The 16,289-nt window shown below is 44.5% G+C and overlaps 3 protein-coding genes across 3 annotated transcripts; all 3 read right to left on the bottom strand.

Annotated features, from left to right (window-relative positions):
- Window positions 1–1,646: 1,646 nt before the first annotated feature.
- On the bottom strand, window positions 1,647–1,903 carry PHALS_03230 (uncharacterized protein; the record flags this gene model as incomplete). The annotated part of the gene is made up of 2 exons (XM_024717509.1): window positions 1,647–1,819; window positions 1,888–1,903. 2 exons carry the CDS (start codon window positions 1,901–1,903, stop codon window positions 1,647–1,649), a joined length of 189 nt encoding a protein of 62 aa, XP_024583001.1.
- Window positions 1,904–3,659: 1,756 nt separating this feature from the next.
- PHALS_03229 (leishmanolysin-like peptidase) lies at window positions 3,660–7,388 on the bottom strand (the record flags this gene model as incomplete). The annotated part of the gene is made up of 2 exons (XM_024717508.1): window positions 3,660–7,025; window positions 7,110–7,388. The coding sequence occupies 2 exons, from the start codon at window positions 7,386–7,388 to the stop codon at window positions 3,660–3,662; spliced, it is 3,645 nt and encodes a 1,214-aa protein (XP_024583000.1).
- Window positions 7,389–7,455: 67 nt separating this feature from the next.
- PHALS_03228 (Lysosomal trafficking regulator LYST and related BEACH and WD40 repeat proteins) lies at window positions 7,456–16,231 on the bottom strand (the record flags this gene model as incomplete). Its single annotated transcript, XM_024717507.1, has 6 exons — window positions 7,456–7,459; window positions 7,525–8,262; window positions 8,331–8,555; window positions 8,837–9,234; window positions 9,315–9,548; window positions 9,620–16,231. The coding sequence occupies 6 exons, from the start codon at window positions 16,229–16,231 to the stop codon at window positions 7,456–7,458; spliced, it is 8,211 nt and encodes a 2,736-aa protein (XP_024582999.1).
- Between the last annotated feature and the right edge of the window lie 58 nt (window positions 16,232–16,289).

Raw genomic sequence — 16,289 nt, 5'->3', positions numbered from 1 at the left:
CTGACAAAGCGACGGCATCACGCTACTTCCCCCCATGAGGATCAGATGTCGCATTTGATTAAATATATTCCCGCTTTGTTACTAGAAATCTAGGAGGCTTGACGCTAAATGTATCTGTGCGGACACCACCCGTAAACACAAATACCATTTTTGATTTTGGTAAAGAGCCCCACTTAAAGAGCTTTGATCTCTTAATCGCAATCCAGCTATTTATCCCTGGCAGATACGTAAGAGCTTAGACGACACCCGCTTAGTCTAATTAGGTTAGAACATCTTCTGTACAAGTTGGGTTGGGAGCGCCTCGACGATTGGGAGCCTCATTAATACGGGCAATCTCTTTACTTGAGGGTTGCTAGCGTGTCACTAATTGAAACATAGTCGAATCCATGGCCATCACATACCTCGTGTACAGAAGGAGGGTTTCACAACCATTGCCCCAAAATATCATACCGCTTAACACATCCAATGTCGCTTTAAAAAATTATGACGGTAATTCTATCGGCTGTGATCGAAAGTTTCCCGGATGTGCCCCACTTGCAAAAGCTTGTAGCTGGTGAAAGCCTACCGGCAAGTGTAACCGATTCTTGATGTCGGATGACTAGTTGAGTTACCCCCGTTACTGACTTACGACAAGAACTTATTAAGCATGTCTTGTTGACCTGAGAAATATCCAAAAAGCATTTATAACCAAGCCTCGAAAAAGATGTGGACTGTGAATGACTTGGCTATCGGATTGACAACGTGGGCTACCAAGGGAAACAGGATGCCAGTGACACATGAACATAGCACTCTATCGACACGTAGAGGTTGCGTTAACAAAAGCATAGGGGCGGTGCAAAGTCGGACAAAATGAAGCACTAAAACCTCAAACAAATGTATCTTAGGATGAATAAGGCATGATTATATACAATTTTTGCGATATTTTGTTAAGGGTATGAGCGGTGGTAGAAAGAGGATAATGAAGATAGAGGAGTGGAAGAAAAGAAGAAGCCGAAAAAGGAAATAGAAAAGGGGAGAATATAATTTGTGATGACGCAACTTGATACTTTATCAATAATATAATCACAGTCCTTTCATCAATACTTAGCTTTCCTGCTCATGATTAAAAATCAATAAAGCGGCGCGTAAATCAACTCCAAATACCCAGAAATACTAAGTGTTCATCCTTCGATCGCCTCAGGGCTGTTGAGATTTCACCGCTGAATGCTTGCTGGACAGACGACTCACGTCATAAGGATACCGTTCGTGTCTGGCCATGGTTACGGACACAATGATTACGGACACAATTCGGTAAGTGATCGCGGACGCAACGGCAGGCGCAGATAGGCTTTAGAGAAATCAGAATCTAGTATAGTGAGCCTGGTACGAAAAATGAGTGGCTCAGAGGTAGCAAGCGGTTTTGCGAGCTAAGAACCTAGAATATATTCACTTCACATTTTTCTATTTGTACAAACTTCTCCAAAACCAACAAGGGTCGTTTCAGAAGAATTTTAACACTAAAAGATGACAATACATTTGGATTGGATATTAATTCTGACTATCTCACTCAAATCCCATTTACTCCGACTATTTACTACTTAACATTAGTATTAGCTCTTGAGTATCTCGTTTTGCGTCGTAGAACGACCACTAAAACTGTCCACTGTCTAAGTTGCCACGACAGCCCCGCTCAGTTGGTAATTAATGATGACAGCGGCAACATACAAAAGAGACAGTAACTCACAAAAATTAGGTTTCTCATAGTCTACAAATACAGCATAGGAAACTTTGGGCACTGCGATCAAAGCCGTCACACTTACACCTATCATGACCACACGGCCTGCAATAAACCAATGCAAAGTATTACTAGAGGCCTCAATCAGTTCTACTTTTTTTTGCTTCTATCACGGGGGCAGCTGTTCATCTTGTTGTAGCGAAGGACTTTCATCATTGACCGCATTCACAAACTCAGTGGATGAAACAATACTTTTACCATCCTAACAAAATGGACGGAGATATGCGACCGGTTCTGTGAAATTATATTTCTCAATATACTCAACAATCGGCAGTTCTAATCGTGAGCCGCATAGCACACGTTTGCTTTAAAAGGCTGGTAGAGGAAAGTCTTGTGCGCTATCTCAACGTTAATGATTCATGTATCGCTTCCGACGCAAAACCTTATCTTCACCGTGATACGATTAATGAATTTGCGTTTTAAACAAAACAAAAGTGGTTCTCTAAGAACTTAACGAAAAGTTCCAGTGTTACAGTACGCTCTTCGCTTCTGTGCATCTGTCATCTTAAGTAAATCATGAGAAATACCTAAAGCGGGAACCATATCACGCACCGGTAAAGTTGTTCTATTTAAGATCTCAACCATGTTGATAATATAATGCAACATGGTTATCGTGTACTTTGCAAAGAGGTAGCTTTGACTCTCAGAGTCTGCGTCAGCAAGCGCATAGGGTTTGGTTTCGTGCGCTTCAACGAGGATCTGATCCAAGAGCCACCAAGGAAACCAGCACTCTTAGTTTACTCGACTTTTTGATAACAGTAAACGCACTCAAACGTTCGTCACGTTGTCGGCAGCTTCGATATCTTGTCACATACGTTTGTGGTACTTCCAGACGCGCTACAGTGTTCCTGATTGAACAAGACGCATCCGTTTGACGCGGCAGCAACAGTTTACGCACTCAACGTTCGTCACGCTGTCAGCAGCTGAAATATCATGTCACATACATACACTTAGGATTACCATTACATAGCAGTATTACTCTATATAAAGGTTTCATTATCTCTTGTCTTTATCTTTTAATTTGCGGTCAGCTTACCTCGATTCCCTCCTTTTTATAGTTCCATAGTTTTCATGAACCCCGATACAAGAATCTTCACAATTACTGCAATTGCAATGTGAATTTCGGACAATTGCACCACATTGTCTTGTTACGATTGTGTAAGGTTTAATTTAGTTACTTACATCGGGTCCAAAGAGCTTGCGCTAGAGAAAGCTTAGTCCTAGCTTGTTGATTTCAGTTGCATGAAGTCTCCGCAGGACTTGCCTCATAAAAAGCGCGTCTACAAATTCAGAGCGGTCCTTCGCTTTCAAATATTCTCGAGCTTTTCCCCAAAATCCAACTTACCTGTATATTTCAGGTCAAGAAACAATCAGCTGCCACTTTGTTTGCTTTTATACGAACGTTTTCATGTAAACGTCGTAACGCACTCGTTTATTTTTTTTAAATCTTAGTTTAAACCCATCGCTTGTTAAGCAGGTATAAATACGATACAATTTAGCATTTGTGTTGACATACTCCTATATCAGAAGTGGTGGAAAAGCTCCGAAAAAATATCATCCCAATCCATTCCCGATTCTAAAAAACGACAATTGACTGTGTAAGAGACATTTTTGAGGCATTCTTGATTTTATTCTTGTTCATTCGGAGCCGGGAATTGCGATCAAGATTGGAACAGGAATCACTTGTTGCAAGCCAAATGCTAATCTGGCATTCCAATGCTTTGATCGAAGCTTCATACAGAGAGAGTTTTCAAACTCAATGTCTCGACAAAGAAAGCGATTATTTCATTCAAATGCTAACAGAGTCGTAGATTTGCCAAGAAAAAAAGGAAGTCATGTAAAAGCTTGAAATGCTGCATATAACTCAAGAACTATGACGTTCCGACTATGATTTGTTTAGTGTGTCGTGCAATTTCACTTTTTTAATTGGCTTAATGTTTGCCCTTCCTTGAGCAGTGCTGTTAGTTGGCGTTGAAAAGTCGTATATATCCATCACGACAGCCCCATTTGGCCTACTGCCACTTCCAGGAGTAGCGAGACCACGATGTTGATTCGACATAAATCGCGACGGGTACAGTTGAGCCAGCACCTTGTCTTGATTTTCCGGTGCTCGTGCCACTCGAAACACGCAAAAGCACAGGACTATGACAAAGAGAACGACTGTGAACGCGAAAAGAGCGAGACCAGCTGGACTATCAAACACCCAAGTGTATATGGCATAACCAAACGATTGATCCGTGATCAAAGAGTTGTCGAAATTTGCGTACGGAGTTTCATAATGTTCAACCACAAGCTCAAATGTTGAGCTCTCTCTATTTTTTAATCTTCTCTGGGCAGTGGACACAGTAAGCTCAGATGTGCTAGTAGTCGAAGGATAGTCAGTATGAACAACCACCCAAAAATCGCCAGAAAAAGACGAGTTCGGTATTTCGACAACTTGAGATTGAGAACCATTTGGAAGGGAAATATACGTGAAATCGTACATTGATCGCGGAAGAAGCTCACTAACGTAAACACTAGGCGTGACCCCTCCTAATCCTTGGTTAACTGCTTGGAGTAACAGACGCAAACCCACTCCTACACGAAGAGGCTCAGGGACACGAAACATCAAGACCTGGCCACGCGCTAAAGTGAAGTTAGTGTTACAAGAAGAGCACAAGAACGTGACATTTTCGGCTGCACTCCATAGCTTAGTCAGCTCGAAACCGATGGGAGAGTTACAAGAAACACCAGTCCAGCCAGTCTCACACTGGCAAGTTCGAGCACCATCTCTCACAATACATTGTCCGTGTCCATGACACTCGAGTTCGTCTTCATCAAGACCACACGCTAAGACAGTCGACGATTGTACTGTATTGACATGTACTACGGCCTTCAGTTCGAAACGTAGCGCTGCTCCGGAAACCTTGCGATTGTGTACTGCAACCTTGAAGCAGTCTGAACCACTTTGTGCAAATGTACAAATTGTCGTGACAGGCACTACCACAGTTTGTCTCGTAAAGCGTGAAGCAATCGCATTAAAATCCTGTAAAGATCTAGATGCTAATGAAGGAAAGCCAGAATCACTAGGATCCCGCACAAGTAGAAGCGGCCGCACTGGAGTTTCCGCCCCTTCAATATCGTTTTCAATCAGTAGGGTGAACTCGACTGCCTTTGCTTCTGTATCGTCGACCTCAAAAGTAAAATAGACCCATTTGCCGACAGCTAATGTTTCAATTGCTGTACTTTTGTACGCCTCATACGAAGGCAACCTGCTGGCAATAAACAGTTTTGTCAACTTAATTCGCGTAGATTGTAGTGAGCAGAAGCGGCCACTAAACTCAGCCGAGCATGTGCACAGTTTACTTGATAATACGCTGCACGCCCCTCCATTCAAACAGACTGCCAGGCTTTCATTGTCGTCTCTGGATATCTGAGTACTTCCACTGGCCGGTGACGTCAAATTTGACTCCAGTAGAACCTTATTAAATCCGTCAACTAATGTTGAGATTTGACAATCTTCCGCGGCGTTCACAGTAAGACGATAGCTTAGCGAATCTCGAGCGTATCCATTATTATATACTCCAATGTAATATAGACCTGAACTGAGCGTCGAAGAAGCCCGTGAAAGAACAATCTTGCGCGTTGACGCAGCTGTAGCCCAGCCGCTGACATCTGCAAACTGGGTAGAAGTCGCTGAGGTGGAAGAATCTGATGATAATTTTGGTAACGTTTCACGGCGAACAAAGAGCATGGCATCTCCATCAGACGTAATTTGATCTAAGTACACAACTAGCACTCTCCACTTATCTTGAACAGTAATGGTGTACAAGCCCCAGTCTCCGCGTTCAATTTGTAAGTCCAGCAGTCCAGCTTCAATTCTAAAAGGACCACGAAAATGCTGAATGTATGCCACTGATGGTACTAGTTCTTGGCAAAGAGCTTGGGCGGGAGTCCTGGGCGGATCGAAGGCAAAAGCTTCGTCACAATTACAGGCAGGGTCGAAATTTTCCGTCACTCGGCATACACCATTTCCAAAACATTCCGATGTGTTGCGCAGCGAGCTGATTCCTATCGAGACGCTTGCGGGGGCACTTGACGACCCTTTCCATACAGTAGCATCCAAACATGTACCTAGATCTTGACAGTCTGGTCCACATTTCGGCACACTACAGTCATCGCCACTCCAATAGCGATCGCAAGTACATACACCTGGGATGTTTCGACCACAACTGCCATGTCCAGAGCAAGTGACACCGCGACATTTGTCCGTTTCCACACGAAAATGTACTGTTGACTGTCCTGCAGAGAACCCGAGCAACGAAAGGTAAAGGTACCCGGGTGCTGCTTGCAAATAAGACGCGGTAGTTTTTTGGCAAATACGCGACGTCGAGTTAAGGCCTCGAGGAAAGATACCTAGTGATCCACAAAGATGAATTTCATCACTCACATTCACATCTCTAGTGCTTATGAAACGAATGCTACTAGGAGTCATTGCAGTTGGGAAAGGATCATCAAATGACCCGTATAAATCTACGTCTGTCGAGCTTGGGGTTCCAACAGGGTAGTCAACAATGAACGTAACATCATATGAGCTTGCCTCCAAAAAAAATTTAAAAAACTTGTATTGCTTTGAAAGGACAGTAGCGCTGACACCAACTTCAGTCAGCAACGTTACCGCTGGATTCGAAGCAACCGAGCACACGACGCCAGAAAACCCTGCGGTGCACGTACACGCTCCCGACTCACAGTTACATTTACCATGACTTCCACATGATGAACTCGTACAGCCAGGTACGCATTCACACGCAGCTCCTGAATATCCATTGTGACATATGCATAATCCAGAGTCTGCATTACAAACGCCATTGCCAGAGCACTGCGAGGTATTTTTGGTTCCAGTCTCGATGGGACACAATAACTCTGAGCAGCTCAATCCCGCAAAGCCGTTCGCACACTTACACTGTCCCGTGCTTCGATCACAAATACCCTGTGTGGTACCACTACATTCAATATCTTGATCGCTGCTTGGACATTGAAAGCCAGAGCAATCGTCTCCAACACGGCCTGTGAAGCAATCACATTTTCCATTGGCAAGGCGCACTCCATTTCCCGAGCATCGATCTTGAAGAAGCTGACAGAGCTGCGTGCTTGGTGGACAAAGCAACGTTCCTCTATATCCTGCGACCTTGATCTCACCACCTTCGGCTGGACAAGACACTTTAACTCCGCCAATCGATAGTATTAATGCCGTCGCTGAACAGTCCAGCACCTTGTAACAAGTGGGTCGGAGATCAGCAGTGCTACTGGAAGACTGACTAAGACTAGATTCGAAACATTTACTAGATAAGCCAACCTCTTCCATACGATTTGTAGTGTCCACTTGAGTTGCCGATCGTCCAACTCCACGGCAATCGCCATTGTTGTAGCCGCGATAAAAAGGACAATAGTCTGCATAGGTGTCCCGACCGCCAAAAACAGGATCTTTAAAGTACTGAAAGCCTGCAGGGATGCTTGAGCTGTAGCTCGCGACGTCGCAATAGCCTTTAACATTATAGTCGGCCGTACATCCTCGCTGACCAGCATTTGTGCACAAGTAGCGGTCGCCCCATTGTGAGCACCTTGACTTTGCCATACCACAGCCTTCGTGATACCCCCACGGAAGCGGTTGCGCTTGAGAAAAGCTCGCGTCATACCAACCACTATCTGCAAACAATGCGAGCGTGAGAGTCGAATAAACTGGATCGTACGCACTAATGGCACTCATGTACTCGTTCATTACAACGCGCTTCTCCCAGTGTGAGCTAAAGGATGCACCTCCTTTCTCTCCATTCTCTAGCTCGAGTCCAGCATCCGACCAGTCAAAGCAATTGAAATGTTGTTTGACGCGTTCAACAACCTGCGGTGTAACGATTTTACTTACTGTGACGCCTCCTGTCCCTTGTGTTTGTACGACTACGTTTTCATATTTCCAGAGTGCTCCATTTCGTGGCTGACGAAAGTTGGCAAAAAGGCGTTGAGAGAATACCAGCGCATGGGTCATTTCGTGCAAAGCCGTTCCTACTTGTTCTGCGCGACTAGCACCACTGGTTCCGGAAGGGTTTAGACGTGCCGGGCTAAAATTGGCTTGACCAGAAATGGGTCGACCAAATTGATCCAAGTTACAAGGGAGCGCCCAAGCGATCACCGAGCCAGTCGTCGGACGAGCTGTGACATGCAGTAAATAGTCTGCGTTAGCCACGCCGTTGGAGCGATACATAGCTGGAATCGAGCTTTGACAACAAGCCCAATCGGTGGTGTTTGAGCACGACAATCCATTGACGACAAGATTTCCTGCCACACGCTGAACAGAAAGAATGCTCCCAAAATAATTTGCGATAGTTTTGAGAAGAATCGAGGTGAGAAACTCTTTTTTAGCAAGCGTAAGTATATCTTCCTGGGAGCAGATATACGCCTGATCATCGAGTTCCACGATCTCACCCACTTTCTCGCACTTGTAGCCAGGGTCGCTATACGGTGAGTAACCAGCACAGGTTCAGTGATAAAGAACAAACGAAGCTTAGCCAGAATACCTTACGATGATAGCTTGGAAACGTCAAAAACAATTCGAAGTGGCTGAAATACTGACGATATTCCGGTGGCTTTAAGCTTGCGATAAGTCGGCGAGAATCTAACAGTGTCCAGGAACACGGACAAATAATAGTCACGCACTGAAGTCTGGCTTGATATCTCGTCTATAACAAAGTTTTGTGGAGCGACAACTGATTCCAAGTCCACAGAAAGTTCAAATTCAGCAACTTTTCTATCGTGTATGCAGTCATGATGAATATGCATTCGTGCATCGGCCAATCTTGCTGTTATTGGGTCCAAAGAAATCAATTTGCTGATCGCAATAAAAACGATAGCCGCATGAAGATATACTTTCTTGCCATCACTCAGCATGTCGTTTGTTACTGAGTCCAGAATTCGGAAGTTTCATTGCTTGGTAAGAAACGATCGGTAAAAATAATGAAATAAGTCGTTTCTATAAATTGTTAGTGAATGTTTGGACTAACGCTGTCGTCGACCCAACGAATGCAATACCCTTCTGCATCCCCGGAAAATAATTGACGTTGTTCGGAACCGAGAGTCAGCGCCGTAATCTTCGAACGATGGTCAAGAAGCAGCTTTAAAATAAATAGCTGGCACGAAGGCACCACGTGAGTGTGAGCATTCGACCGATCGTCTTGGTTCGAGATTGATACGGGAGAGGTGATAGAATCCATACGGTTGATGCTGCTTGGTGAGCTGCTCATAGGTCCTGATACTTGTGAAGACTCAGCGTATTCATCTGTAATTTCTGCTTTTATCTTTTCCTTCTTCTGCCGTGATAAATCGACTAGATACCGGATCCCCCATAAAGCAATTGCTCCATTCACGTGTCCAGTGACGGCAATCACTCCGTTTTGCCATGAGTCACAACGAGTCGAAATTGCACAAGACTACGTCAAGTGGATAAACAAAAATAATACAAATAGGCACGTTAGTCAGGTAGTGCACATATTGCGCTTGAGGGACTTACAATATCATGAAGACCAAACGTGGCTGAGCTTGATGCTGCAAGAAGGTCTCCGTTGATACTCCATAGTCGTAGTTCCGAGTTCGTGGTTGTTAGTACATTTCCATTTGCACTATTGATAGAAGCGTGGCAAACTGTTGCTGTATGGCCGGCTAATTCTTGAAGGAGCGCGCGCGTTCGCAAATCCCATAGCAGCACGCTACGATCGGCCGAGGAACTTGCAATCAAATTTAACTCCTAAATCAATAAATTGTTCACAGCGTTAATCCTGACTTTTATATTGCAGGAGTTTGGATAGGTGACCATACCGTGTTGATGGCGACGCAAACAACAGCATCATTATGGCCGACAAACTTTGCCACCTGTTTGAATACTCGTCGACCGTCCGAAGCTTTGGAGCACTCAATTAGATTGACAACCGCATCTTGGCCTCCTGTGACAAGAAGCGCTCCGTCCTCTGAAAGTGACGCGCAGTTAATACCATCATTATGTGCTCCTTCGATGACAGCTAAAGTTTTACTGGCTTCGCGATATCGACCAGTGCCTGAACTTTGCTGGTACACACAGAGCCTGATGACTCCACTACGACTTCCCCACTCCAAGTACTTTGCACATCGGGGTGGCATAAAGCAACATCCGACACCTAAGCACTGCATTTTATCGTGGACAAGCTTGACATCTCCAATGGCCACACCATTCACTGACGCAGATAGAGCCGAGTGTTTCTTCATAAATACATACTCTTTACCAATTGCAACGAGTGCAGGAGCTAGTGGAATATGCCACTTGACATATGCTTCAATAGTACTGAGTGACATGCTATCGTGCTGATGACCCACGGAGGAATTCAGCTGTGATGTCGCCTCAATTGTTCCACCGCTTGATGTTGTACAAACGAGCATTGGAACTTTACGTTGAGGGTGGGGACTTGAAAAGAGTTGTGACGGGGTTTGACCGAAATTTTCAATTTGCGCCAGGGTTGCAGCTCGCATGACGGGGTCCGTGATCTGCTCGATGTCGACAGTTCCCTCGTATGTAAAGTGCATGAAGACATTTTGAGCATCAGCTGCAACCTGACCCTTCTGCTTTGCCCCAAATACAAGATCAATCCAGCTGTGAAGATGCTCCGAGACGTAATTTGACTCGAGCGCACGTCGATTTAATCGTACGAACTCGCGTGGATCGTCATGAGCCCAAGGTGGTAACTTGACGTGCCAGACATCTTCACCACATTGAGTCTTGCCGAAATTGCAATTATTTGCATTGTATAGAAATTCGGGAAGATAGAAAAATTCTGGGATTAGCTCACGGACATCCTGTAAATTATCTCTCGATGCTGACGTCCAGGACGATGGGATACTGCGAAACAGGCGATCAGGATGATCAAAATTGCCTCCTTGTAGCTCAAGTGCCATAGCCGTAAAAGGCTCCAGCCGAATGAGATAATTGATCACGTACGCAGAACACGAATAGTGCGTACCATAGTGAAATGCCGGCGTCTCTAAAGGTCCATTCGTGTCCATCTCTTGGCTCATTCCTGCGAACCGTTCACAGAATTGCGCTGCACGAGCTGGACTTAGTGCTCCCATGGGTTTAGATAAATCACGATATGTACAATAGGCATCCAAATCAAGAAACTCGCTGGTATAATCAGCGATTACCCATGGGAAGACTGGATATTGCGTGATGTCATTAAAGCTGCGGCCAGCTAATGTATTTAGATGTATGAGATACTCAAAGTTTGTAATGAGGCCGCGTAACCATCGCTTTGTGACTGCTTGGCGAATGCGCTTTATTGACGGGACTAAAGCTCCTGTCCTTAGAATTGGGCTCCAGAAGATGCTGTTTATTAATGGCATTTGAAAAAGCGTTTTGACTACTTCTTCGCGATCAATTGATGTCTCAAGCTGCAAAAAATAAGTTGATCCGCATGTATCAAAAAATTCGATTCCGACAGGTCGCAACTGGTACTTCATCCTACAAAATTGCTTGATATTTGAATACTTAATGCTCCAAAACGAACTTTTTGCCGTAGCTACTTGGCCAGCTAGGGGATCATCAGGATTTACGGACAAGTCGAGTACAGGGACGATCGTAAATGCTTGGTCTCCTCTTTTCATCGATGGAGCAAACTGCATGCTTAAATCAACCAACGCGGCTTTTATTAGTCGTTTTGTCATTTTCTTTTTGCTCTCAGATAAATTGTCGCTTGATGTGTGTAGCACCGACTCGGTCGAAAGGCTGTTACATTGATTTGAGGCCAGGCTGTTATGCAGCTTTGTGTATCCACTGATAAAGTAAATCGCATGGCGACAGAGCAAAAAAAGACCAGAAATTCGTCCCATTCCCTGGACATATGCTGCATTAAAGCTACGCAGTGGAGGATAATCTTCTTTTCGAAGAAAGCAGGAAATTGCACCATAAATGGCTTCAAAGGAATTGTCTGACTGCTTTATCTGGTCCACTTTCTTTGACATTGGATCCAGTGTAAGGTCATCGACCGGAGTATCAATAGACACATCCAAAAGTTGCAGGGGTTGGCATTCTGGGCTGTTTTCGCTTGGTATTTCTTGCTTTATCATAACAAGGTCGTCCGAATCATCACTTTCAGTACCCTCAAAACCAAGCTCAATGTCCGATCCATCACAGTCAGCTAAATCGGTGTGAACGGCTTGAGAATTCTCTTGTCGTACGGCATACAAGGCAGATTGGGTCGCTTCTGCATCCGCAGCACCAAAAAGTGTCAGAGGTATTGACTCGACAGATTGTTCTATCGCGTAATTGATATCTCTCACAATCAATGGCGATACGGCGAGTCTGGATTTGCCATCCGAATTCTCAAAAAAGTAGCCGTAAAGTCGTCTGGCTATTTGAAGTATGGATACTGCGTTTGTGAGGTCAATCCCTCGCAAGTCGTCATATAATTGCCGTGTTGCATCCATTCTGCAGTGAACAAGAATACTTTGAAGCGATCGCACACTGCCCTCTGAATTTTTGGCTGCCGCAGCTGCTCTGTAAACTTCCACTGCATCGTGAAACTCCATGCTGCAACATATTAGCCGGTTTTCTGCTGCGTTTTGCGAAGATAGATGTGAAGACTGCGGTAATTTTTCAGTGTATCTAGGTTTATCCTTCTCAACATTACCCATATAACCTTCTTCGCGTGTAGTAGAGATTCGATCTTCGTATGAATAGTCTCGTAAAAGTTTTAGTCGCATTCGTTTCGGCCCCTCTGTTTGATCAAGATAGTAGCCAAATGACTGTCGTTGAAATATGCTTCTTTGTAGCTCAACCTCGGCCGCAAAGTCAGTCGCCGCAGCCCCGACTTGCCACCTTCCTGTCTGCCAAATATTCCGAGTGCTAGCTAAGCGTAACGATAAATCACGCCGCAATAAAAGTCCATCGTTCATCGACTTGAGAGCACTGTTTTTAATACCTGCATATTTTAAAGCTAATTTCTTTGCAACTATTTCGCGTCGACCGGGCTCAAAGCTGTCGGAGACGTCACCTCTTGTCTCATCTTCTGTGCGAAAGGAGATATTCAAGTCAAGACTTAGCTCTGTTTCGCCAGTACCAGCTGAGACCTGCCTGATGCCTATACATGCCGAGAGAACATCCAACATATACCGATACGATGCTTCAGACTTTGAAATGATAGCGTCGTCTAGCAATGTACTTGATTCGGCTATCCAATGTTGAAATTGACTCCAAATCTCTTGGTTTATCGAAGGACCAAAACTTTCTGTGTTATCAGTCAGATGTGAATTTTCTTGAATATGAAGTGCATATAAGAGCCGATCAAAGCCACCATGGAAGAGATCAATCGTTGCGTCTTTTTTAGACGAGGTAATCGTTTGTAACACAGACGTCCGTGGCTCTAAAATCAAAAGTTCTTTGAGCACGTCAAAGCGCTGATCAATTAGAAACTGCCACATCATAATCGCAAAATGGCAAATAGTTGCCGATTCGTCCATGAGCATTCGAAAGAGAACAGACGAAAGAGCAAAAACAAAACAGCGATCAGAATCAGCACCAATGCTAAATTCTTTGTGTGCATTTGCACTTAGACTTCGAACGCGATGCATGAAGTGAAGTGGACGTCCTGAAGGTGCATGACACGATTCAAGGCCACCATTCGCGTCAATAGTAGTACTCTGTGTTTTGATGCCACAACAGACCACACCTTGCCACTTTGGTTGTTGTAAAAGAATGTGCTTCGAATCGATCAAACAGGTTAGTAGATAAGAAGGGTAAGACAAAGTCGTTCCGTGCGCATGATTAAGCTCGATCAGCATCACAGTCTGCGCGCAATATACTAGCACCCCGTAAAAAAACTGTAACTGCTCTACTCCTATGATTTTTGCGTTTGCAGGCAGAGAACACGGTTCACACCAAGAGAGAAAAAGCACGACAACATCAAATCCGAAACACGCGGGAGCGTTCCCATCAGTACATTTGGAATCTGTTTGGGAAACCGTGAATGGGGTAGCTCCCAGCCTTAAGCTGTCTGTGGCTTGATATGATTCTTCAACGTGATGATTTTGTTCACTTGTCAAGTATTGAGCGAGGGCAATGCATGTGGTGATCAGGTTTCTCATAAAAATTAAAGAAATGTTGGTACTCAGCACCTTTCCTCTCTCAAGCACGAATTTTAAAAGCGCTAACCAACATTTCTGTCCTGCCACACGCGAAAAGGCGACCCTGTCCTGCTTAAGACCAGTTTCAACCAGTGATTTCAAAAAGAGCATTATTAAAGACCCAAACTCATCGCCATACAGTGCCTGTGTCATTATGACCTGTATAAGATTGACACAGGCATCAATTATCGACATAGAATTACTAGTTTCGACACCCATTCGTTCAGCTAGTTTCTCAAGCGGATTGTACACACAATTTGATGACTTTGTCGTGCTGGATCCATCCACCACGCTCTTGCTTGGATTGGGATTTTTCGCCTCTGACTGGCAAATATCACTTGTAAAGTCATTCGCAGTGTGGGTACTGCCCAGACAAACAAATATACAATGCGCAAGATTTTGAAACAAATATCCGCTTGATTTGCAAACTGCTGCAAAAAAGGACGAGCTTGCTTTCACATGACCTGCAAAAATTCCCAGCACAGATACAGTCACTTCGCTAGCAGCAGTGCTGCTATTAAACTGACAATTTAGTAATAGTTGTTCTCCGATTAATTCCCACACGTTATCCGCTAACACATTTACATCTGAATTCGATGGTTTTGGACCTGGTGTAATGGCTGAGAGCATACCAAGGTCACTGTAACTTGTATCACCAATTGGAATTCTAAGAACATACGCAAGCAGCGGAATATACATGCAGCAGTTGGTACTGTATTTTCGCAGCACTCGCTTAAGCTTTTGCATTAAATGCGTCTGGCATAGCAAGTGCTCTGCAAAACTCAAGTGAGTCTGGGCAAGTGAAAACAGAATCCGTAGTGTTAATGTAGCTTCCGTTGATGCCCACAGCCCTGTTCCATGACCCTGACCAATCACATCTAGAAACACATCTGCCATACCGTTGACAGAATAATAACACAATCCAAGTTTCGAGACGCAATCAGCTCGAGGTGATCTTAAAGATGGCACATCGAGGCTACTGGCATCATCAAAGCGATATCCATCTCGCTTTTTAATTGTAGGGGCTTTAACGTCGCGATACAATATTGCTTCAACTAGAGTGTCGGATGGTCGCTTTGATGAAGAATGTTGCTTAGCATCCAGATAATCACTGTCTTCAGTATATGCTGTATCATTCTCAATCTCGTGAAGTATAAACTGGAGGAGGATGATCCGGATAGGACTTTCTTTCGCATGCAAGTCGCTGTTTGTCATGGAGACCAGTAGCATTTCGCCCACACCATTAAAGTCGTCCACACAGCTTTCTATGCGTAAGAAAGCTCTGAGCAGAGATAGCACAAACTGTAAAATTGCTTCAAATGTGGGCTCAGCATACTTTGGAAAGCACCATTTCATCTCAAGTCCAGCATCTTGATCCATTTCGCACGGCTCGTTCCCCAGCTCTGTCAGGTACATCAGGAGCCACTGAAATAGACCTGCTCGGCGCAGTTGACGAGCATTAAACAATGCGTTCGGATTTGCAGTTACAAGCAAATCCATAAGCAATGATACAAGCTGGCACTGCAGATGATGTGGCAGCTTTTTGTGAAAAACCCCATTCAACAGTACTTGAGATAAAGCTACGGAATCTACAACCACTGGGTGAGCTAGTTTTAGACATTTAGTCGTCTCACCACTACTGGTCGTTGCATAAGGTACTAATCTTCCTGCAACAGCGAGACGCAGGGCGCATCTAAGCATCTTTTCATCCACAAGATTTGCCCGTGTGCATAGGAGTCCAGCAATGAAGGCGTAGCCGTTGGACTCGATGCACTCTGCCAAGCAGGAAGGGTTTTGTCGTAGTATTTTGACCAGCATCTTGAAGACGATATAAAAATCACAATGTCGAGTTGCATGATCCAGCAATGGAAAAATAACCTGCTCAAGGCCACCGAGGGAAGGGAGGGACCGAGCTAAATTGAAGCCATTAAATAGATCACAATTGACGTAATGGACCTGGGTATGACTCAAAATTGGTGAGCTAGACCAATCACTGGAAGAGGTATTCACAGTAAATAAAGTGGCATCATCTGAAAGTTTGCATGTCTGTAGCAATGACTCAAATTCAGCCCCAAAAGAACTCATTGCACACTCGTCGGTGAGGAAATTGCGATATACAGGCACTTTATTGCGGTCTTTACGAAAAGTGTCTATACTTCCCCCAGCTGCAAGTCGCAACCCTTCTGCTAGTTCCACCTTCTTTGCGATCATTGATTCTGCCAAAAACGCAGCTCCAGCAGAGACTGCATCATTTGCTGTGGACGAAGTCACGCTTGCAGCCATGGCAGCAAAGTCACTCCAGTCTCGCCAATGTCGACACGACCGACCTAATTTGATAAGT

The sequence above is a fragment of the Plasmopara halstedii genome, assembly GCF_900000015.1.
Source record: "Plasmopara halstedii genome assembly, contig: Scaffold_2103, whole genome shotgun sequence".
NCBI lineage: Eukaryota > Oomycota > Peronosporomycetes > Peronosporales > Peronosporaceae > Plasmopara > Plasmopara halstedii.
The sequence above is the reverse complement of the archived record's forward strand: the minus strand, read 5'-3'. Positions and strand labels throughout refer to the sequence as shown.